The following is a 23,012-nucleotide window of genomic DNA, read 5'->3' on the forward strand; positions in this document are numbered from 1 at the left end:
GTATGAGATGGAATACCGAGAAATGAAATGATATTTTATTATTTTGCATTAAATAAAATAACAACATAATAGAACAACTTTTGGATTTGCTTGAATATTTTTTTTTTATAAATAATTATATGAAAAGAAAATAAAACAAGATAAAATAAATTGAACTTTTTCCCTAGGCTAAAATCAATATATTCACTTCGATTGAAAAGATTTCCATATATCTGAGTTGTCTAAAAGTTAAGATATATAAAATGATTTAAACTTATGAAAAAACTCAGCAGACATCTGATTTTTTTACTTTCTTCTTCTATTAGTGTTTTATGAATAAATTAAATTTATCTAAACAAACCTTTTGATGTGAAATTAAAGTTATCATACTTTTGTAATTCCAGACCAGGTAAATTTTTTGTTAGGTGAAAAAATACAACATTCTGAACCGGGTAAATAAGCATTCAATTGAAAAGTTAACTTGGTGAACAACTTCTATTCACACTCTGAGAGATAGAACATAACACCATTCAAAATTGTGCATAACACCGTTCAAAATTGTGCTTACAATGCCTCTTGGATTTTAACTAACGGAAACTTTTGCTTCTTACACGAACCAGCTGATAAGGTCGATCGCATCTAAGATCGATGCACCACTCATTTTTGCTTATATGAGCTGATTATTATTCATCATTTCCCCTAGTTATATTTTTTAATGCATTTACTGCATTAGTGTTGCTTTGCTAATAATTTTTTTTTATAATTGCAGTGTATTAAAATTAAACAACTATTTTAGTTTTTCATAAGTTGTACTCAGCCTAGTGCGAGGAACACGTGCATCCTTAGCTTTGAACCTGGAAATGAAAGACGTATAAAACAAAGTTTTATTTAAAGAATTTTGTTAAATGCTGACCTAGTAATATTAAATAAAATATATTTAATTACCTCTTAAAATATTACATGTTTCATAGTTATTTTAAAGAGCATTAAAGATTTTATGTTTTAAACGAATTAATTACTATTTTAAACTTTGAACTTTATTTAAATTTTTATTCGATTCTTTAACTATTTTCTTCAGTTTAATTATTTAACTTATATTTTTATATGAAATTTATCTTTTCATTAACTTTTATTATAACTGAGTTCTTTCATATAGAAAACTAGATTATTTCACCTCCATCTTTCTCTTTCTCTTTCTCTTCTCTCTCCGAGCACCGCCAACAAGCTTTTGTTCATAATTCTCTCACTGTCTTCATAATCATATAGGCTCTAATTAACTTCTTTTATTTTATTAAGACTCTCTCTCTCCTATATTCCTAATATAATCACCGTCTAAACATTCATGCTTTCTGCTAGAAAGACCCACACCAATAACCTTTACCAGTTATACTTCTCCAAATCAAAATTAAGTGTTTATTTAGATTGGTGATGATTTGAATTTACCAAGATTTTTGGAAGCAAATAATAGTTATTTTGGTGGTGAATTCATCTTGATTTTGTGTGTTTGGTCCCTATATTAAAATTAAAAATGTGAATGCATTACACATATAAGAACCAATTATAAAAAATACACTAAGGGGGCAAATTAAAGAATACATGTATAGGAATCAAATTAAAATGTAAGAGTATTAGAGACGACCTCATAACAATAGGAACCAAACATTTACACTCACGATTCCTTGGTAGAAAAAAAGAAGAAGAAATACATGGATAATATGATGGAAAAAAAAAAGATAAATGAAAATAGATGATAGATGAAATAAAAATAAACATATTTGATTTAGCAGGATTAAAAAATAGATAAATAGTTAAATAAAATAAGAAAAAAAAACCTTATGGTGTCATTTTTTTCTTTCTCATTTTTCTCAGACACTCATTTTTGCTTATTTCTTTCTTCTCCATTTTATTGCTCCTTTAATTTACCATAAAAAAGGTTACAGTGACGGGCTTAATAACTTTTTACCATAGGTATAGAAATTAAATCAATAACTTTTTCCCACCTGATTTAGCTTACATGTAGGATATTTTTTTATTTAGAAGATGAAAATCAATATCATCTCAAAGATAAAATAATTAAAACTTATACTTCAAGCTTATTTAAAAGAATATTTACTATCAATCTTTATAAAATAAAGAGAGCCTTATCTGTTCTGTTAATAAAAAACCAACACATGTTAGTAAAAAATCTAACACGTTTAAAGTAAAAGAAATCATATTTACTTTAAATCTCATATAATTGGGCTGACCCTGATAAAAATAGAATATTTTTAAAAATTACAATAAAATATAAAATATATAAGTCCCGCAGAAAAGTATAAAATTTGCTCCAATTTCTCACCTTTCATCCAAAACAAAAGAGAGTCTTAAGGACCTAATAGCGCAAGGCTGATATATATTGCATAGGGTTCTTTAAATAATATTATCCTTGGAAACGGTGCCGGTCATATTAATGCATCAATGCTCAGACCAATTTGACATATTAAAAACATTTCTTGGAGTCCTCGAAGACCAACTGCAACTACAAGCGTGCGGGACTTGTTTATTTTTGGATCGTACTGTATGATTTATATAATTTTTTTGCATTAAAAAATATTTTCTTAGTATTAGATTCAATAAAACTTCATTCTTGTTTTGCACGTGATGGCTTTCCTAATTGTAGGTCTGTGAGTTTTCTAATCGATCTGTGGGCAGTGAGCTAGCCTCTTTTATTTTAAAAATATATATTTGATGTCCTCTAAGATTTTATAACTTATTGTTACAAAATATTGATATAATTGTTAATTGATAATCAATCATTTTAGTCCCAAAAACATATTTCATCATCAGTTTTTTAAAGATGGTTTATCTGTTATTTTAATTCTACCATTAAAAAGCTTTAGTTTAAATTAATGTTTATGCTTACAAGACATGTTACTTACTTATATGGCAAATGATAATGTACATGTATATAATATGTTACATGAATGACAAGATTGACGTGTTCAATTTAAACTTATTTAAAGAAAAAACTAAAAATTTCTAAAAATATTTGAAAATTGAATCAATCCGATATTTTTTGAATTTGTATACGAATAATATTATGATCAATTGGTCCATTTCAATTTCTGGTTTATGTCTTTGGAATCTATCCAAATCGATTTGAATTGCATATGATTGTAAAGTTATGCCATTTAATTTGTTTTTATTTTTAATTAATCACTCTATACAATACTCAAGTATGCATTTTAGTACTGTTATGCCCTTTTATGATTTTATTTTTTCAATAAAAGAAAACTGAAGTAATGAAATGTATACGAAACTAAGCAATTTCTTTCAGAATTGTAGTTTGTTGTTAATAATAAATATGTTTTTTATTCTTACATGCTCAAACAGGCTTTGTTAACCTTATTTGTTGAATTATGCGTTATGCGAAAATAATTAAACATATTATGAATGAACCTTGTGGAGTCGACTCTTTAAAGCTTCCACTCTTTTGATAAATAGTAGGTACTATTAATTAGACAAGTTCTTCTATAAGATATTAATAATATAATTGTTGTCATGTATTTTTTTTTTCTTTTATAAGATATTAATAATATAATTATTGTGTAAATGTCAAATTCAAGCCTTGGATTATGACTCAATTAATTACTAGCAGGTTTTACAATATTGCGTCAATTACAAAAACCAAAATAAATGTAATAAATTGATATAATGATAGCATAAATAAAAATATTGATAATTGAAGTATATCAATAAACAAAAATAATAGTGAAATATTTATTGACAGAAATGAAAGTGTCATAGTCTAAATCTAACACATGTATATATGAAATAATATTATATAAATTTTAAACTTTTTAGTGTTGTAACTTTTTCTAGATTAGACAATTAAACCGTATAGGTGATTGGTTAGATGGTATATCTCTAATATTTCAAGTAAGGTTTCTGACTCTTCTAAAAAAAAGAAGAAGGTTTCTGACTTCAATTTTTGTGTTTGAAAATAATTTTCATAAAGAGAGATAATCTCTTTATATTGTATGGATATAAATTTTTGACACAAACAAAATTGTTTTAAAATTATAATTAACCTCTATTAATTTAATCCTTCAATTAATGCAATTGATCATGACGTTAAGTTATTCTTTTAAAATTTTTGTGATATTAAACAAATCCTTTGAGTGTAAACAGACACAAGAAAAATTAACAAGATTAAACTAATCAATAACTTTATGGATAACATCAATATATGATATAATAAAAAACACCAATAATGTGTTCAAATATATACATCATGTTCCATATGTTTTTAGCAGCCATATATTATAATAATCAACCTTGGCTGCAACTTGAGGTAAAAGCATGTTCAAAGTTACATCTCTTAATTTCCATCTATAAATAAACCTACTTTGCATCGTTACAACTCACAAATCACAATACAAAGCGTCTCTTACGTACTTGCCAAAGAGGAACAAAAGTGTTTGAGTGTTGATAGCATCATCAAGAAGAAGTTGTAAAGATGTTAGGGCTATTTGACAAGAGCCACAAGATCAAGGGCACTGTGGTGTTGATGCCCAAAAGTGTCTTGGACATTAACGACTTGAATTCAGTCAAAAATGGCGGAGTTGGTGGCGTTGTCTCTGGTATCTTTGGCGCCGTCGCCGACGTAACCGGCCAAATAGTTGATACTGCAACTGCCATCTTTTCCCGGAACGTCTCCTTCAAGTTGATCAGTGCTACCTCCACTGATGGTTTGTTTCTTATCTCTTCCCATTGTTTCTCTCTGCCATGCTTAGTTGCTTACACTTTTTTTTTTTTAAGATATTTCTAACCCATCACTACTCTTAAAATATAAATTAAAGAATTAAGAAGTCAAATCAAACATGTTTTTAGAATTCTAATATTTTAAAAATGAAAATAGCTTTTAAAAAATAAAAATAAAAAATAAAAACAGAAAATGAAAATGTCATCATCCGGTTAGAAAGTAAGCGCATTAAATTTCAATGAGATTATTTACTTTTATATTTTGTTAAAATTCATAAAAATTAATTATAGTAATTTTTTACTATACATTAAACTTTCTTTTCCGTAAATTTTTCACTATTTTAAAAAGTTATAATTTTTAAATTTAATTTGATCATTTTATCCTAAATATAAATTGTTTGTTTCTACTCATTTATTTGAGTTACATATCTTTTTATAAGTTTAAATTGAGTTTAATTTCCATTCATTATCAATGTAAATATTTTTTCTTGTTGAAAATTTATTTAGATATAACTTTTAAAATGATTATTATTAAATTTAATAGAATTTTCATGATTGGATAATAATATGAAAGAATTTATATTCTTCAATTCATTTTTTTGTCTTTTATTTAAATTTAAAAATATTCATAGATATTTGTCAATTCTATGCATATATACAAGTTTCCCATGTAACGTTTTTTTTTTCTTTTCATGATCAGGACAGCTTTCTGTCAATAGTTTATAAATTATGTATAAAATTATTTATGCATGTATCACTTTTTAAATATTATTGTTTGCTCAAAGACACTCATCTTTTTTCATTTTCTTTTTGGTTTTATTTGTATGTTTTTCTGTAGCAAAGGGAAATGGGAAAGTTGGAAACGAAACCTTTTTGGAGAAGCATCTTCCGACGCTACCAACCTTGGGAGATAGAAGGGATGCATACGATATTCATTTCGAATGGGATGCTAACTTTGGAATTCCAGGAGCATTTTACATCAGAAACTACACCTATGATGAGTTCTTCCTTGTCAGTGTCACTCTTGAGGACATTCCAAATCATGGAACCATTCACTTCGTCTGTAACTCATGGGTTTACAACTTTAAAGACTACGACAAAAAGGATCGTATTTTCTTTGCCAATAAGGTAAGTGTAGCTCCATTATTTATTTATATATGTAGTCTTAATCATTTTTTAAATGAGAAAATTATTTCATGAAATTAAATGTATTGTAGACATATCTTCCAAGTGCAACACCGGGTCCATTAGTTAAGTATAGAGAAGAAGAGTTGAAGATTTTAAGAGGAGATGGAACGGGAGAGCGCAAGGAACATGAAAGGATCTATGATTATGATGTCTACAATGATTTGGGTAATCCAGATGAAGATGTAAAGCTTGCTCGTCCAGTTCTTGGAGGCTCCAGCACCTATCCTTATCCTCGTAGGGTTAGAACTGGTAGAAAAGCCACCAAGAAAGGTTAGACTTTGTCTTTTCTTTTATCATGTTGTGATTACTTAATTTAATAAGGAAATTGATACAGGGGACCAAGTTGTTGGTCGAAATCTTTTGAATAAAACAAATAATATTACAATGTGGTTGGTAAGAAGAGAAAGAGAAGAAATATATTTTAATGGGGGAAAAGAATAAGAAGGAGAGGTCTCATTGTTTATAGTTTAGTCAAGAGAAAGAAGAGACATTGGTATAATTTGAACAAGAGAAATATATGGTATACCTTATTCGGTTTATAAAGAAAAATAAGAGAAAAATCACCTTATTTGATTTGTAAAGGAGAAAAAAATAATATAGTTTTTATATTTTTATAAACTATAATAAAATAATGAAAAGATGAATAAAATTTTAAGAAACTTTCGTCTTCACAATTTAAAATTTAATTATAATCACTTTTCTTCTTTTTCAAAATTTCTTAATATTTGAGGATTTAAATCGTAAAGGAAATTAAAAAGAAAAGTCATGTATTATTATTTGTGTGATTTTGTGATATAGACTTGACAAAAAGTAACTTTTTTTGTGTGGTTTATTTTTTGGGTACGCAATTTGACATGTTCTTCTGAATTTTTTTGCTGATATTTCTGCTAATATTATGAACTATTCGATTCTTAACAGATCCTAAAAGCGAGAGACCAGCAAGCGAGCTTTACATGCCAAGAGATGAAAAATTCGGTCACTTGAAGTCATCAGATTTCCTCACATATGGAATAAAATCATTATCTCAAAAGCTCTTACCTTCGCTCGAAAACGTTTTTGATTCAGACCTCACATGGAATGAGTTTGATAGCTTTGAAGAAGTAAGAGACCTGTATGAAGGTGGAATTAAGGTTCCAACAGGTGTTCTTAGCGACATTAGCCCCATACCAATCTTCAAGGAAATCTTTCGCACTGATGGTGAAAGTGTCCTTCAATTTCCACCACCTCATGTAGTCCAAGGTACCTTAATTAGAATTTAATACTCACGCACTAGTTAATTAACAGCTTAAAGCAAATTTTATATTATCAATTAATTAAAAATCACTTTTAATATAATTTTTAAAATAATTATTAATAAAGTCAACAAATTAAAACTCATCATACATATTGATTTGTGATCATATAAAATTATTATACTATCAATGTTAACCTATTTCTTTCAAAATAATTAATCTCATTTGATAATTAATTATTTTCTTTTATGGTTTGAGCAGTTACTAAATCTGCATGGATGACCGATGACGAATTTGCAAGAGAGATGATTGCAGGTGTAAACCCAAATGTAATTCGTCTTCTTAAAGTAAGTCCAAAATCCAAATATTTTATTGTTAATTAATCAGTGAATAATGCTAAAGTGTTTATAATATATTGCCCCCTATCTGACTATTGGACATTTTTTCTCATTTTTAATACTGGCAGGAGTTCCCCCCACAAAGCAAGCTGGATCCCTCTCTCTATGGTGATCAATCTAGTACAATAACAAAAGAACATTTGGAGATTAACATGGATGGGGTAACAGTAGAAGAGGTAATGATATACATGCGTGCTAGCTCCACTATAAAATGCATATTAACTTTTTATTAGCCATAATGATTTTTTCTATATTCCCTACAACAACTTATTCTTTTGAGGAAAATATAAATTTCGACATGACTGGAAACATATGGGGTACATCATATATAGCTGATGCAACTACACGGATCACATGAATTAATATACTAAACAGAAAAAATTAAGCAAGGGTTGAATGAAAAAAAGTGTTAAATACATTAAATATGTTAGAGATGATAATATAATATTGAAGTGATATTGTTTGTGATTCAAATTAAGCTATGAAACAAAGTGATCACTGAATTTAATTTTTTGGAACAGGCACTTAATGGTCAGAGATTATTCATATTAGATTATCAAGACGCATTCATGCCATATTTGACAAGGATAAACGCACTACCTTCTGCAAAGGCTTATGCCACAAGGACAATCCTGCTCTTGAAAGATGATGGGACTTTGAAGCCACTTGCTATCGAATTGAGCAAGCCACATCCAAGTGGAGATAATTTGGGTGCCGAGAGCAAAGTGGTCTTGCCTGCAGACCAAGGTGTTGAAAGCACAATTTGGCTATTGGCCAAGGCTCATGTTATTGTAAATGACTCGGGCTATCATCAACTCATGAGCCACTGGTATGAACTTTATTTGCTAGCCAGCAACATTTGTAAACATGCTTACTATTATTAATTACTATTTTTAAATGCTTGAGCTTAATAATTATATCTGTACTGTAAATGTAAATTTTCTATCAATAAAGAATAATCAATATTATATCACCTTTAAAGTAGTTATTATAATACTGAACAAACTTACATATGTGAAGGTTTATGATTCAATCTGTTGAGCAAAAGTTTAATACTATAAGTGTATACATTGTTTATTCTAATTGTTTTTTTATACTTGGGGTTACAGGTTAAATACTCATGCAGTGACAGAGCCCTTCATCATAGCAACAAACAGGCGTCTCAGTGTGCTTCACCCCATTTATAAACTTCTTTATCCTCACTATCGTGACACCATAAATATCAATGGACTTGCTAGGAATGCCCTAATTAATGCTGGTGGCGTTATAGAGGAATCATTTTTGCCTGGACGGTATTCTATCGAGATGTCTTCAGCTGTTTACAAGAATTGGGTTTTCACTGACCAAGCATTACCGGTCGATCTCATCAAGAGGTAATCTTACTGAATATAAAATTACTATAAGAAAAAGATAAAAATAATGTATGCCCTTATAATTCATCAAATCATAAATTTTTATTATCTTAAAAGTTATGTCTATTATAATTTTTTATTGGTTGACAGTGTAAAATAAATGTTGAAAGAAAAGTAAATATAGGATTTTAAGTTAAAAGCATTTAAGATTTGAAATGTAATGTGGCTTATAATAGAAGCATGAACTTGTTCAATCGTGGGACTAAAAAAATAGAAATATACCATTCTAATGAAGGCATAAATTGAGAGAGGCTAGCTTGTTGAATTTGTCAATAACATTTTATTTTGTGCTTTATTCAGAGGAATGGCAGTTGAGGATCCATCCTCTCCCCATGGCCTTCGTCTTGCGGTAGAGGACTACCCATATGCTGTTGATGGACTAGAAATATGGGATGCTATTAAGTCATGGGTCCAAGAGTATGTTTCCTTGTATTACCCAACAGATTTGGCAATTCAACAAGATACTGAACTCCAAGCATGGTGGAAGGAAGTTGTTGAGAAGGGTCATGGTGACTTAAAAGACAAGCCTTGGTGGCCTAAAATGCAGACTCGTCAAGAGCTTATTCAATCATGTTCTACTATCATATGGATTGCTTCAGCTCTCCATGCAGCTGTTAATTTTGGACAATACCCTTATGGTGGTTTTATCCTAAACCGTCCAACTCTTAGCAGAAGATGGATTCCAGAACCAGGAACCAAAGAATATGATGAGATGGTGGAGAGTCCCCAAACGGCTTATTTGAGAACCATTACACCGAAGCGCCAAACCATTATTGATCTTACGGTGATAGAGATATTGTCAAGGCATGCTTCTGATGAGATCTACCTTGGGGAGAGAGACAATCCTAATTGGACATCTGATTCAAAGGCATTAGAAGCATTCAAAAAGTTTGGAAGCAAGCTGGCAGAAATTGAGGGAAAAATCACAGCGAGAAACAAGGATTCAAATAAGAAAAATCGCTATGGACCAGTTCAGCTGCCATACACATTGCTCCTTCCTACAAGTGAGGAAGGGTTGACTTTCAGAGGAATTCCCAACAGTATCTCTATCTAAGGAGTGTGTGGTTACCTTTTGGATCAATCTACTTTCTAGTAACACAAATAATGCTTGTCAGTGTATGTGTGGTTATTTTGTGTATATTTGTACCAGTGTATATTTGGAATTATGTGCTCTTGATTTGAATCTTTAACTCACTTTATTTGTATTTAGTTCGTGTTATGCTTGATATATAGATTTTTTTTTTTTTTTTACTGATAGCACAAATCTTTGAGTATTAATAACGTACATAAGATAAATATATCTTTTTTCTTAATACAATTTATTTTATATACTATGATCAATTAAAATTTAAATCTTAAATCACTTAATTAAAAACACAACTTATTATAGAAAAGTAGAATTAAGTAGATACGTTTATTTCAGTTTGCTGATGAAAGCACAACTAGAAAAAAAAAATGCAAAATAGCCACTGAATATTGAAACACCAAATATTTCAGTTGTTAGCAACAAACAATTTGCTATTTTTAGTTCAGTGTTTTCTATGTAGTGAAGTAATCCTGTTCAGGTTATCTAGAATTATTATGGCAGAAAATTCTTTATGCATGTAACTCATCATATTTACATAATAATATATCTATGATAATATATGACTCTCTTAAGTTTGAAAACTGTATTTATTTCTTGAAAGAAAAATATTTTTAAGATAATAAATAAATTTTCACTAAATAATTCTATTAACAAATAAATGTTTAAAAGTAAAATATAAAATTCATTTTTGATTGTTAGTTTTTTTTGTCAAACAAACAAGTTTATAATTTTTAACTTAATTAAGAATAACAAATAAATATTTAAAAGTGAAATATAAAATTTATTTTTGATTGTAAATTCTTTTTAATCAAATAAATAAATTTATAATTTTTAAGGTAATAAAAAATTATTTAACACTTAAATATAAATTACGATAATAATTTTGATAAACATATTCATTTTAGTTATAATAAAATTATAATTCATAAGATAATAGAATAACTTTTTGATAAAAGTATTTTTGATTTAATAATTAGTTTGAAGACCTGTTTAGATAAACTTGTGCATAAGCACTCATGAGAGAAAAAAAAATGAAATAATTTTATCTACATACTAAAAATAGCTTATATGTATGAATTATAAATATTTTTTTAGAGAAAACTTATATGAGAAAAATTTTATAAATTAATTTACACAAAAGTTAATTTTTTTCTCCTAAAAAAACTTGTCCAAAGTTATAAAGAATACTAAACACTTAAGTTGGATCTACAGCATAAATAGACTTTGTGCTAAAATATAATATAAATTTAAAGTTGGTAAGCATCAGGTATATTATGTGATTATTTTCAAAATTTAAGTGAAATACACTGGTAGTGTAAAATGAAAGTTCAAATTTTACATTAATATCTAATTTTAGATTATAATTAAAATTTATTAATTATTTTAAAAGTCATATTTTGTCTTAAATAGAGATGATTTGTTTTATATATTTAAGACTCAACTTTGATAAATCGTTTTTTAAAAGTAAGTGTGTTAATTTAATTTGGATTACAATTTAAAAAATTGAGTTCAACTTAAGTTTAGTTAAACGTAGATTTCGTATAATTTTATAAACTTAAGTTTAATTAAAAATTTGGATAATATTAACTGAAAATACTTTCAAATGTATAATTTTATAAAGTTAAGTTTAATTAAGCTAGAACAAGTTCAGACCATCCATGTGCTGGGTGGTATAATTAATTACTATATAAAATATGTATGTATTTTATAATGTGATATTAATATTATTTAATTACGAGAAAAAGTTACTTTAAATTTTATTATGTTATTCAATTATAATTGATTATGTATGATAAGTTTATTGATTTTTATAATAATTACTTTAAAAATTATATTAACGTGATTTTGTAATTGAATGAAAACTTAAAAATATTTTAATTAATTAACTTTTAAGCATTTTTAAACTGATAATATATTATTATTACTTTTTTTTGAAAAAATGGTGCTAGAGTACTATAAATTAAAAATAAAAGAGTTTAAAAGAAGTATGCTTAACATAAAACACATAGATCAATTGATACATGGTTATATTCGTTTATTTGAGCTCAAGTTTTAAATACATAATATAATTTATGTCAAACACTTTTCATGAAAAACTTTTCTGGATCCAAGTTAAAGGAATGTTATGGTAAAATTTAGTTTGGAACGCAGTGATAAAAAACAACTTGCTACTTGAAAGACCTCATTTAATTTTGGTCATTGAATAATTAGAAAAAAAATAAAGTTACTAATTTTTATAGAACAAAATTTGAAAACAAATAGCTTAAAATTAAGTTGGTAGGGGGGCTTTTTTATAGCTTAAGTGAAGAAGTTTATTCAAGCAATTTTCTATTCGAATTCCAATGCAACAAAAAATACATTTTCTGAATTTTCCACTGATTTCCCAATTTGAGTGTCTTCGCAAACTTTCCCATTAAATAATGCTAGCATATATTAGTTTATTTTAATTTTATTTATTTATTGCAAACTCTTAATTTATTTTAAAAATAAATAAAAATTATCAACCAGCTTTTAACCTAAAGGGACTTTAAAACTAAAAAATAATAAAAATAAAATTATCAAACAGTTTATTTTTAAAGCTCTTATTTTGAGCTTTAACTTTAAAGGTAGCTTTTAAACTAAAAAAGGTATGGCGCCATACATAACCTAAATACGTACATACATGAGATATTTTACTTATTTTAATTATTGTACATTTAGATATTTATATTATTCAGTATTTTTTTCAAATAATAAAAAAACAATGAATGTAAGCAGGGATATATGTAATATTACTTAAGCAATTATTAATTAAAAGAGAATTTAAAATAATTTAAGCATATAAAAATTTGCAATTCGTATAATTAATTAAGTATTTATTTATTTTTCAGAAACTATTATTAATAAAATGAAACTATACAATGAAGCAGTAATTAACATCAAACTGTTTAAAATGTTGCATTGATTTGATTTGATACTATATCAACTTGAATAAAAAATGTGCTTTCTTATGATCACGTGCACATGTATCCGCTCACAACCAACTTCTTATTCATTAATCCATGTATTTAATTTATGTAACCCCAACAAACAAAAAAATAAAAATCCCTGCATTTTCCAGCAACTGAGCGGTTAGATATATATAGTAGCCAAATCTAATTATCAATTAATGCCTTGATGTGTAACTTGAATCTGCAAGTTAAATAATAGATTTAAATATTTTTTTATTCTTGTAATTTATTTATATATTACTTTTAATTTTTATAAAAAAAATATTTTTACTTTAGTCCTTATGATTTAGAGTTGTTATATTTTTAGTTCTTGCTATCTTTTTTCCTTAAAAAAATGTGGCATGGAACATTGATAATGAATGTTTTAAATCAATCGATTTTTCTTTTTTTTTATCCTTTACCCCTTTTTGCAAATTTACCCTTACTCCATCTTCTTCCTTTTCGTTTCTTCCATTGGACGACACACAGCACCACTGCAAGCCGCCGCCATAACCTCCACGACTACTGTGACTATGGCAACATGAGGGGTGCCAAATCAGCCGGGCCCCCGTCCTTTTTCAAATTAGTTTTTTTATTAGGTAATTAAAAAAATATTAGATAATTATTATGCTTGGAAATTTAAGTATGTAAATTATATTATTTAAATAGTAATAAAATATTTTATTATTTATGTAATATTTGTTCTGCTTTTATAATATGTCGTTTTTATTATTATTAGGCATAAGTCCTTGAATTTGGGGTTTGTATATTTTTTAGGCCCTAAAATTTAAAATTATTTTTTCTCTTATTTTTTATAAATTACTTTTTTTAATCTGTATAATAAATTGACATTTTGTGATGATTTTTAGTTGAAATAAATTAATTTTTACTTTTTAATTGTTCGAATTTGTATTTTAAAATTATCACAAAGTGTTAAAAATATTCTAAAGTGTCAATTTATTATGTTAAAAATTTTAAAAATCAATCAAATTTCAGGACAAAATGATAATTAAATCTTATTATTATTACTTTAAAAGTTATAAATAATTATCTATTTGTAATCAAATAATTCTATTAACCTTTCTTAATGAGTCAAACTTTACAGACACCATATATAAGATTGACTACTTAAATTTTCAAACAAATCAACAAACATCCATCTTTCGATCCTAGTGGATAGACCTAGACCCACGTGTTACAACAAATATTTTTCTTCTTCAATTTTTTAACTTTCTAAAATTAATAAATTATTTACTATTTTTCTCAAAAATAATTTAGTGAGTAACATAATTTAGTCACATTTAGTAGGTTTTTGGAATATGATTAATAAGAATTCTTGTACGAAAAATATAATTAACATAAATACCAATTTGGTGAAACATGGAATTGGTTCTTGTCATTTGTAGTTTAGGGTCTTTAAATATATGTTTAATATCTTCTATGTAAATATATTTTTTATTATATGTTTTCAAATCATTTTTAAAAAATATATAAATATTTTATATGAATTTTAATGCTTATATATTTTATTGATTTTGGTCGCCTAGTCGTTGGAGCAAGAGTTTGACACTTGTATCTTCTTGAATGCATGTTACTAATGTATATTCTAAGATTCAGTACAGCTATAGCTGATTCCATAATTACATTAGGGGTAAAAGCGTTAAAAATTGGAAAGACTTATAACAATGAACATTTATGTTACACTAGAACTTAAAACCTTAAGGTCTTAAGGCTCAAATTGATGAATTTTGTCTTCAGATACATGATACTTAACTTTTTTATTTTTATTTAATACAAATATGCAGTTATTCACATTTGTACACCAACAATTCTCCTCTCAAGCTAGTGAAGGACCATGTAAGTCACTAGGTCACTGAGGCAATGGTCTTAGGTCTCTAATTTTTTAGGATCTCAATATTTTTATGCATTTTTAAAGAAATATTTGTCATTAATTTTAATTATTAAATGATAAATTAAGTTATAGTATGATATATTATTTGGTATTATTTTTATTAATAAGACTACAAATATTAAATATAGATGTAAGTATTATTATAAATAATTTAAGTATAATTTTCTTATTTATTTAAAAAAATTAAGCAAATTATTTTATATCTATTTTGCATCCTACCTCTTTCCTCTCTACAAATATATTATTGAAATTAATATAGAGTTTATATTTTGATGAAAATATTAGTAATGAGATCACACATTCACCTGAAGAATCTTTTCGTATTGAGTATTTTTTATACATATTAGATCAATCAATTAATTCTATTGAGACACGATTTGAACAATTTTTACAATATGAGACTATTTTTGGTTTTTATTTGATTCCAAAAAAATTAAAGCTTTAGATGAGGATGAATTGAAAAAAATATTGTATTAATCTTGAAAAGTTTTTAAGGTTTAATGAATACTCTGATATTGATGGTCTTGATTTATTTTCAGAATTGAAAGTACTAAGAGAAGTGTTAAGAGAAGAAATTAGCACACCAATAGAAGTATTTAGTTATATTAAAACTTTAGATTCTTTTCCAAATATTTACATTGCATATAGGATTTTATGGACAATTCCTGTAACAGTTGCTACTGCTGAAAGAAGTTTTTTAAAATTAAAATTGCTTAAATTATATCTAAAATCAACAATATTACTAGATAGATTGAATGTATTAGTTATTTTATCTATTAAAAGTAAAGTGTTAGAATTACTTGATTATAAAACTCTAATAAATGATTTTACAGCTAAAAAAGCTAAAAGATTAATATAAAAATTGATATTTTATATAATATACTAAGTCTCTTTAAAATTCTTGTAAAGAAAAGATTTCTTTAACATTTTCGTCTTAGACCCCAAAATGTCTATATACGACCTTGAGTTAGTGTGAGTTTTTTTCCACATGATAGTTTTTTCCAAAAGTCATTTTTAATTTACAAGTATTCAATAATAACCCTTAAAACTTCAATGATTATCTTAGTTCGCCTTCACCAACATACTCTAATATCTTGCATCAGAACACCTGTGAGACCCACTACCTAACCTCTATAAATGGAGTCCTCTATTAGAAAAAATTTTGTTACAATAAACCTTTATATAGATAGATTCATTACCATTTTCTTATATATATATATTTTTCCCATAAAAAAACAACTCACATTATTTACATTTTTTTATAATCAACTTAAAAAGAATAACTTTCAAAAAGAATCTAGGTAACCGCGATCGACGATCGAGGTGTATGTGAACAGACCAAAACGTGCTTTCTTCAATATAATTGTCATTATCATGACTTATTATTAAGTAGTTCTTGTCGCTGCAAGTCAGCAACTGGCAACAAATTTAAAGAGCCAAACATATGAACGCGTCTTACATCGATTTCATTAAAAAATTTATTTCACGTGACACGTACAAACAGCCAGGTAAGGTTTTGAAACCTAAATATATTTTTTAGTTTATTCATCAAAAGAAAATATTATTTTTTGGATACGTAATAGATTACATAAATATAGTTGTTATTACTATTAGGTATAGTGTGGCCTCATCGTGTGTTCGTCTACACTAACTGCACATTTTTCATTGTAATTTTGTAACTGATCTGTGCATTGGTCTTGGCTAAATTTATAAAGTTTGATTGGGTATTATATATACTATAATTTTAAAAACTGTACACTTTTATTCTACTTTTGAAACTTTTCAAAAATGCTAGACCTATTCTTATATGTATAATATTTAAAACAAAATATTACTATAAATATTTTTATACTGTCAATTAATAAAATAATCTCTTCAAATATACTTTTTAAGAAAATATAATTTTTGTGCGGACTTTTTAAGAAAATATTATCAACTAAAGCTTTCCTTATATTTTAGTTGAACTCTTTTATAAGTGTCGATAAAAACAAAAGAAATGGATTGCAAAACCTCTCTACCGACCAAGAGCCTATTCCTTTTTTTAAGTCATTTCACTTCTTTCATCTTCTATTTGCAGAGTCTAGTGGCCCCTTATTTATTTATTCCGTTGATTTGCTTTATATCTTTCAAAAGACAAATTATTTCTTTATCTATAAGAATGAAAGATAGATACATGGTTTATAACAACCTATGCATATTGCTTAATTGATCTAAATTTCCTTGGTAGAAGACAAATCTCTGATTAGTCATACCGTTACACTTTGTGTGAAAAATGTGAAAGGGGAATAAAATTACAAAAGGACAAATTAAAGGGAATTTTTTTCTTATAACGATGTATTTTCTCTTATTTATTTATTTATGAAAAGAAAGTACATTGTGAGGTCCGCATATTTTAATTTTTTTTTATCAAATATAAAATCTCTTCATTTTATATAAAACAAATTCCTTTAAAATATATAGGTACGGATCTAAACATGCAAATCAATTTAAATGACATATTTAGATCAAACAGCGGAAATTAAATATTACGAGCGTACCTCCAGTCATTGCAAATCAAACGCGAAGCGGCACACACAAACCTGAAAGGCAATTTTGTTCTTCCAGACTCTCACTCACTCTAAATAGATGATGTATTTTTTTTCTGAATAGAGAAGTGAGTTTGGTGATACAAAATTGAGAGTACATCATCCTATTTATAGAGTCTGTCCATCACAGAGCTCAACTTGTTATCAGAACGTGAGATAGAAGTCATCAGTACGTGAGATAAAGGATGAGTACGTGATTTGTTACTGAAGGTGGTTACAAATATATTGCAAATATATGAGTTGAATGTGGATGAAAAATGGACCAGATTCAGAAATAACTAAATTTTTCAAAATAATAAAATATAAAAGAAGCATGTGGAGCGTGAACGTGGGCTTCCAACATTCTCTCACTTGGTCCATTTAACTCAACATCAACCGTTATAAGAAACATAATATATGAGTCTTAACGATAGGTCCTCTGATGATGAGTAGTATCTTCCATGTATCACAATATATCAAGTCTCTCAACACTAGCTCTCAACTTTAATGAATAAACCATATGTTTATTCTATATCTAAACCGAATGATTTTTCTCGAAATAAATAAATATGTGCACAAAACCATATGAGAAAATATCTAACTAAATAAGAGTTTCATTGAAAATAACAAATGTACGTACAATGAAATTACATCATGAAACCAAGTCCCATTTGTACTACATGATCCTTAAAATTCTTTGGTGGCATGCCTTTAGTTAAAGGATTAGCAATCATAAACTCAATGTTGACGTGTTCAATGACCACTTTCTTTTCTTTAACACGTTCTCTTATGGCTAAGTACTTGATGTCGATGTGCTTACTTCGACTTCCACTTTTGTTGTTTTTAGCCATAAACACCGCATCAAAGTTATCACAATACAACTTTAATGGCCTAGAAATAGAGTCCACAACTCTAAGGCCAGACATGAAACTCTTCAACCATACACCATGCGAGGTAGCCTCAAAACAAGAAACGAACTTAGCCTCCATAGTGGAAGTAGCAGTCAAGGTTTGTTTGACACTTCTCCAAGATACAACTCCACCGGCTAACATAAAAATATAACCAGATGTTAATCTTCGTGAATCAACGCAACCAACAAAGTCTGAGTCGGAGTAGCCAATCACTTCCAGACAATCAGTTTGTCTGTACATGAGCATGTAATCTTTTGTTCCTTGAAGATATCTCATCACTTTCTTTGCAGCTTTCCAGTGGTCAATACCTGGATTACTTTGATATCTTTCCAAGACTCCAACAGCGAACGCAATATCAGGTCTAGTGCAAACCTGAGCATACATAAGGCTTCCAACTGCTGAAGCATATGGAATATTTTTCATGTGTTCCCACTCAAAATCATTTTTGGGGCATTGACTCAAAGCAAGTTTGTCACCCTTCACAATGGAAGCTACACTTGGTGAACAATCTTTCATATTAAATCTCTCTAAAACTTTGTTGATATATGTTTCTTGAGACAAGCCTAAAATGCCTCAAGATCTTTCTCTATGGATCTTTATGCCTATGACATAAGATGCCTCTCCCATATCCTTCATATCAAAGTTCTTTGAGAGAAATTGTTTCACCTCATATAGCATACCCTTATCATTAGTCGCAAGCAGAATATCATCTACGTATAATACAAGGAAACAAATCTTACTCCCACTGACCTTCTGGTATATACAGTGATCCATGACATTCTCTTCAAAGCTAAATGAAGAAATGACCTCATGAAATTCTAAATACCAGTATCTGGAGGCTTGTTTCAATTCATAGATGGACTTATTAAGCTTGCAGACTAAGTGTTCACCAACACTATATAAGAATCCCTTAGGTTGTTCATATAAACCTTTTCTTCTAGATCACCATTCAGGAATGTCATTTTCACATCCATTTGATGTAGCTCAAGATCAAAATGAGCTACTAATGCCAAAATTACTCGAAGAGAGTCTTTCTTAGATACAAGGGAAAAAGTCTCTTTGTAATCGATTCCTTCTCTTTGAGTGAATCCTTTAGCAACAAGTATTGCCTTATGTCTCTCAATGTTGCCTTTTGAGTCTTTCTTTGTTTTGAAGACCCATTTACATCCGATGGCTTTTACACCAACAGGCAACTCAACAAGATCCCAAACTTGGTTAGATGCCATAGAATCCATCTCATCCCTCATAGCATTATACCACAAATTTGATTCCGTAGAACTCATGGCTTATGAAAATGTCTCAGGATCATTTTCGGCTCCAATGTTGTAGTCTGATTCTTGTAGGTACACTACATAATCCTTAGGAATTGCTGTCTTTTTTATTCCAGTAGATCTTCTTAATGTTGTTTGGTCATTTTGCTGAGGAACTTGTTCAACTGGTTCTTCACCAGTTTGTTCAATATCATCATGTTGTTCCTCACAAACAACTTGATCTACATGATCACTTTCAACAGCTTATGGAACTTCAATCACTGGTTGTCTAACACCTATTTTAACTTGAAGGGTGAGAATGACTATCAACCTATTACTTGTCTCAGAAGGTTCAACTTTATAGTGATCCCTTTCAGAAGAAATGTTCTGAAATTGATCACTCCCACTGATCAAGTCATTTTCAAGAAACTTTGCATTTGATTCCACAATCCTAGTGTTGTGAGATGGACAGTAGAAGTAAGTAGAGATACATATATCAGCATATCCAATGAAATACCCAGTAATAGTCTTAGGGTCTAGTTTCTTCTCTTGTGGATTATAAATTCTTACTTCAGACGGGCATCCCCAAACGCGTATATGTCGCAAACTTGGTTTCCAACCCTTGAATAACTCAAAAGGTGTCTTTGAGACAGCCTTGGTTGGAACTCGGTTTAATATATACGCAGCCGTCTTAAAAGCATCAATCCACAAAAATTGAGGAAGCTTTACATTACTCATCATGCTTCTCACCATGTCTAATAAGGTTCAATTTCTTCGTTCTGCCACACCATTCTGATCCGGAGAACCAGGCATAGTGTATTGGGCAACAATCCCATGTTCTTGAAGAAATTTCACAAATGAACCTGGTGCTTGTCCATCCTCTGTGTATCTACCATAGTACTCCCCACCTCTATCTGATCTCACGATCTTAATTTGTTTTCCACATTGTTTCTCAACTTCAGCCTTAAAAACTTTAAAGGCAGTGTTGTGAGATGGACAGTAGAAGTAAGTAGAGATACATATATCGTGAATAATCATCTACAAAGGTTATGAAGTATTTCGGACTATTTGCATCCATGTCTGGACAACATATGTCTGTATGTATGATTTCTAATAAATTAGAACTCCTCTTTGCACCCTTTTTAGACTTGTTAGTTTGCTTACCCTTAATGCAATCTACACAAGTCTCAAAATCAGCGAAATCCAAAGTACTAAGTACTCCTTCATTTACTAATCGCTTGATTCTCTCAATAGAGATATGTCCTAATCTTTGGTGCCACAACATAGAGGATTCTTCATTCACAATACATCGTTTTAACCCAACAGAAACGTTCATAGAATTATAAGTAGCGTCGCTTTTCAATTCAATCGAATAAAGACCATCAACCAATTGACCACAACCAATAATTTCAAATTTATTTAGTAAATTAAAACAAAAGTCTGTAAAATTAAAATAAAATCCCAAAGGTGCAAGTTTAGAAACAAAAATTAAGTTTTTACAAAAACTAGGAACATAAAAACTTTCTCCAAATGTAATTTAAAGCCACTACTTAAAACTAAGATGCATGTTCCAATGGCCTCTAAATGCGAGCTCATCCTACTCCCTGAGTAGATGCACTGCTCACTTCCCACTGGTTTCCTTAGGCTTTTCATACCCTGCAAGGTATTAGAAACATTGATTGTAGAACCAGAGTCAATCCACCATGTATTATGATTCACATTAATCATATTAGATTCATAACAAATGAAAGTAAATGATGTACCTTCTCAAACCAACTTTTAAATTTGGGCCAGTCCTTCTTCATGTGTCCTTTCTTTTTATAGAATAAACACTTTGACTCGTTTTTAATTGTTGGTTGAGTTGGAATCCTTCCTTTATTGGTGCCTACAGACTTCTTCCTATCCTTTCCATAAGTAGAAGTAGTCAAATTTACCTTCTCACCCTCTTCCATTATCAATCTCTTCTCTTCTTGAACACACATGGTCATCAATTCATTAATAGACCATTTATCCTTATATGTGTTGTAGGATATTTTAAAGGGTGTATACTGTTGAGGTAGGGTGCACAAAATGAAATGTATTAGGAAGGATTCAGACATGGTAACTTCCAGGGTTTTCAACTGAGCCACTATGTCCCTTAAGCGCATGATATGTTCACACACACCTCTCGTTCCAGTAAGCTTATTGGAAGAGAATTGCATAATGAGTGTGCTAGCAAGCGACTTCTCAGAGGTCGTAAACTGTTCATCAATGACTTTCAACAGATCTCTGACCTTATCATGCTGGTCAACTGAACCCCGAATACTAGCGGATATGTTGGTTTTTATGAACATAACGGAGAGACGATTAGATCTCTCCCACTTTTCATAAAGGTCAACAACATCAGGTTCGCTAGTTTCAGTAATAGCCGGTGGCTCATCCTTCCTTATAGCATAGTCAATATCCATCCAGCCCAAATGAAGGAGAATTCTTTCCTTCCAAACCTTATAATTATCACCTTTCAATATGGGAAGGTCACAAGAAATATTCATAGATTGTGAAACTGCAAACAAACACACATGTTCATTAAGAAAATTTGAGACTAAACAAATGTCATGTTTTACCAATGCAAATCATGTCTCAATATATGAATCTAGTGACACAAAACTTGTATGTGGACTAAAGTCTTACTCAATTAAATTTATCATGCAACTTTACGATAAAACTATTAAATCATGTTCTTTTCCTTAATTCCTGTGGGTAAATTAAAAAATATAATTTAATATTTTATCCTAATTAATCATATAAATACAACAAAATTCTTGTGGGTAGATTTCATCACATTACATATGATTAATCACAATTAATATTTCTAATGTGATTATAAATTTAGTATATAATTTTACTCAATTAAAGATGTTGTGACTACTCTCTAATTTAATAAAATTATATTAATCACTTAACATTAAAAATAATCTTTGCATAAACATACTTAATAATGTAAATGTGCTCAATATTAAATCATAAAAATTACATGTATACCAATTCAAAATAACATTGTACGTATATCCATTCAACATGTAATAAACTTTAAAGAATCAAATCCAATGCAGACCAGTATTTAACATAATATTGCATGTTCAACATAACTTAGAGACACACAATTTTAAACTATTTGTGCATAAATGATTTATCCTTCAAAAGTTATAAATATACATGAACTGCACCTAATAAATAAATAAATCACAATAGCTTAGTGGCAAAGGGAGTTATGTCATGTTGTAGGACAAGGGTTCAAGACCTATCCAAGGCAGATAAAAGATGGTACCTGAGGTGGTTGTAAATATATTCCAAAAATATGAATTGAAAATAGACTAGATTAAGAAAT

General features: G+C 28.6%; 1 protein-coding gene across 1 annotated transcript; it reads left to right on the forward strand.

The window, feature by feature from the left end:
- Positions 1-4,314: 4,314 nt before the first annotated feature.
- On the forward strand, positions 4,315-10,142 carry LOC100815477 (seed linoleate 9S-lipoxygenase). The gene is made up of 9 exons (XM_003531549.5): positions 4,315-4,709; positions 5,561-5,850; positions 5,940-6,180; positions 6,829-7,149; positions 7,404-7,489; positions 7,609-7,716; positions 8,062-8,369; positions 8,650-8,913; positions 9,253-10,142. The coding sequence occupies exons 1-9, from the start codon at positions 4,478-4,480 to the stop codon at positions 10,004-10,006; spliced, it is 2,604 nt and encodes an 867-aa protein (XP_003531597.1). The 5' UTR covers positions 4,315-4,477; the 3' UTR covers positions 10,007-10,142.
- The last annotated feature ends 12,870 nt before the right edge of the window (positions 10,143-23,012 follow it).

The sequence above is a fragment of the Glycine max genome, chromosome 8 (genome assembly GCF_000004515.6).
Source record: "Glycine max cultivar Williams 82 chromosome 8, Glycine_max_v4.0, whole genome shotgun sequence".
Taxonomy (NCBI): domain Eukaryota; kingdom Viridiplantae; phylum Streptophyta; class Magnoliopsida; order Fabales; family Fabaceae; genus Glycine; species Glycine max.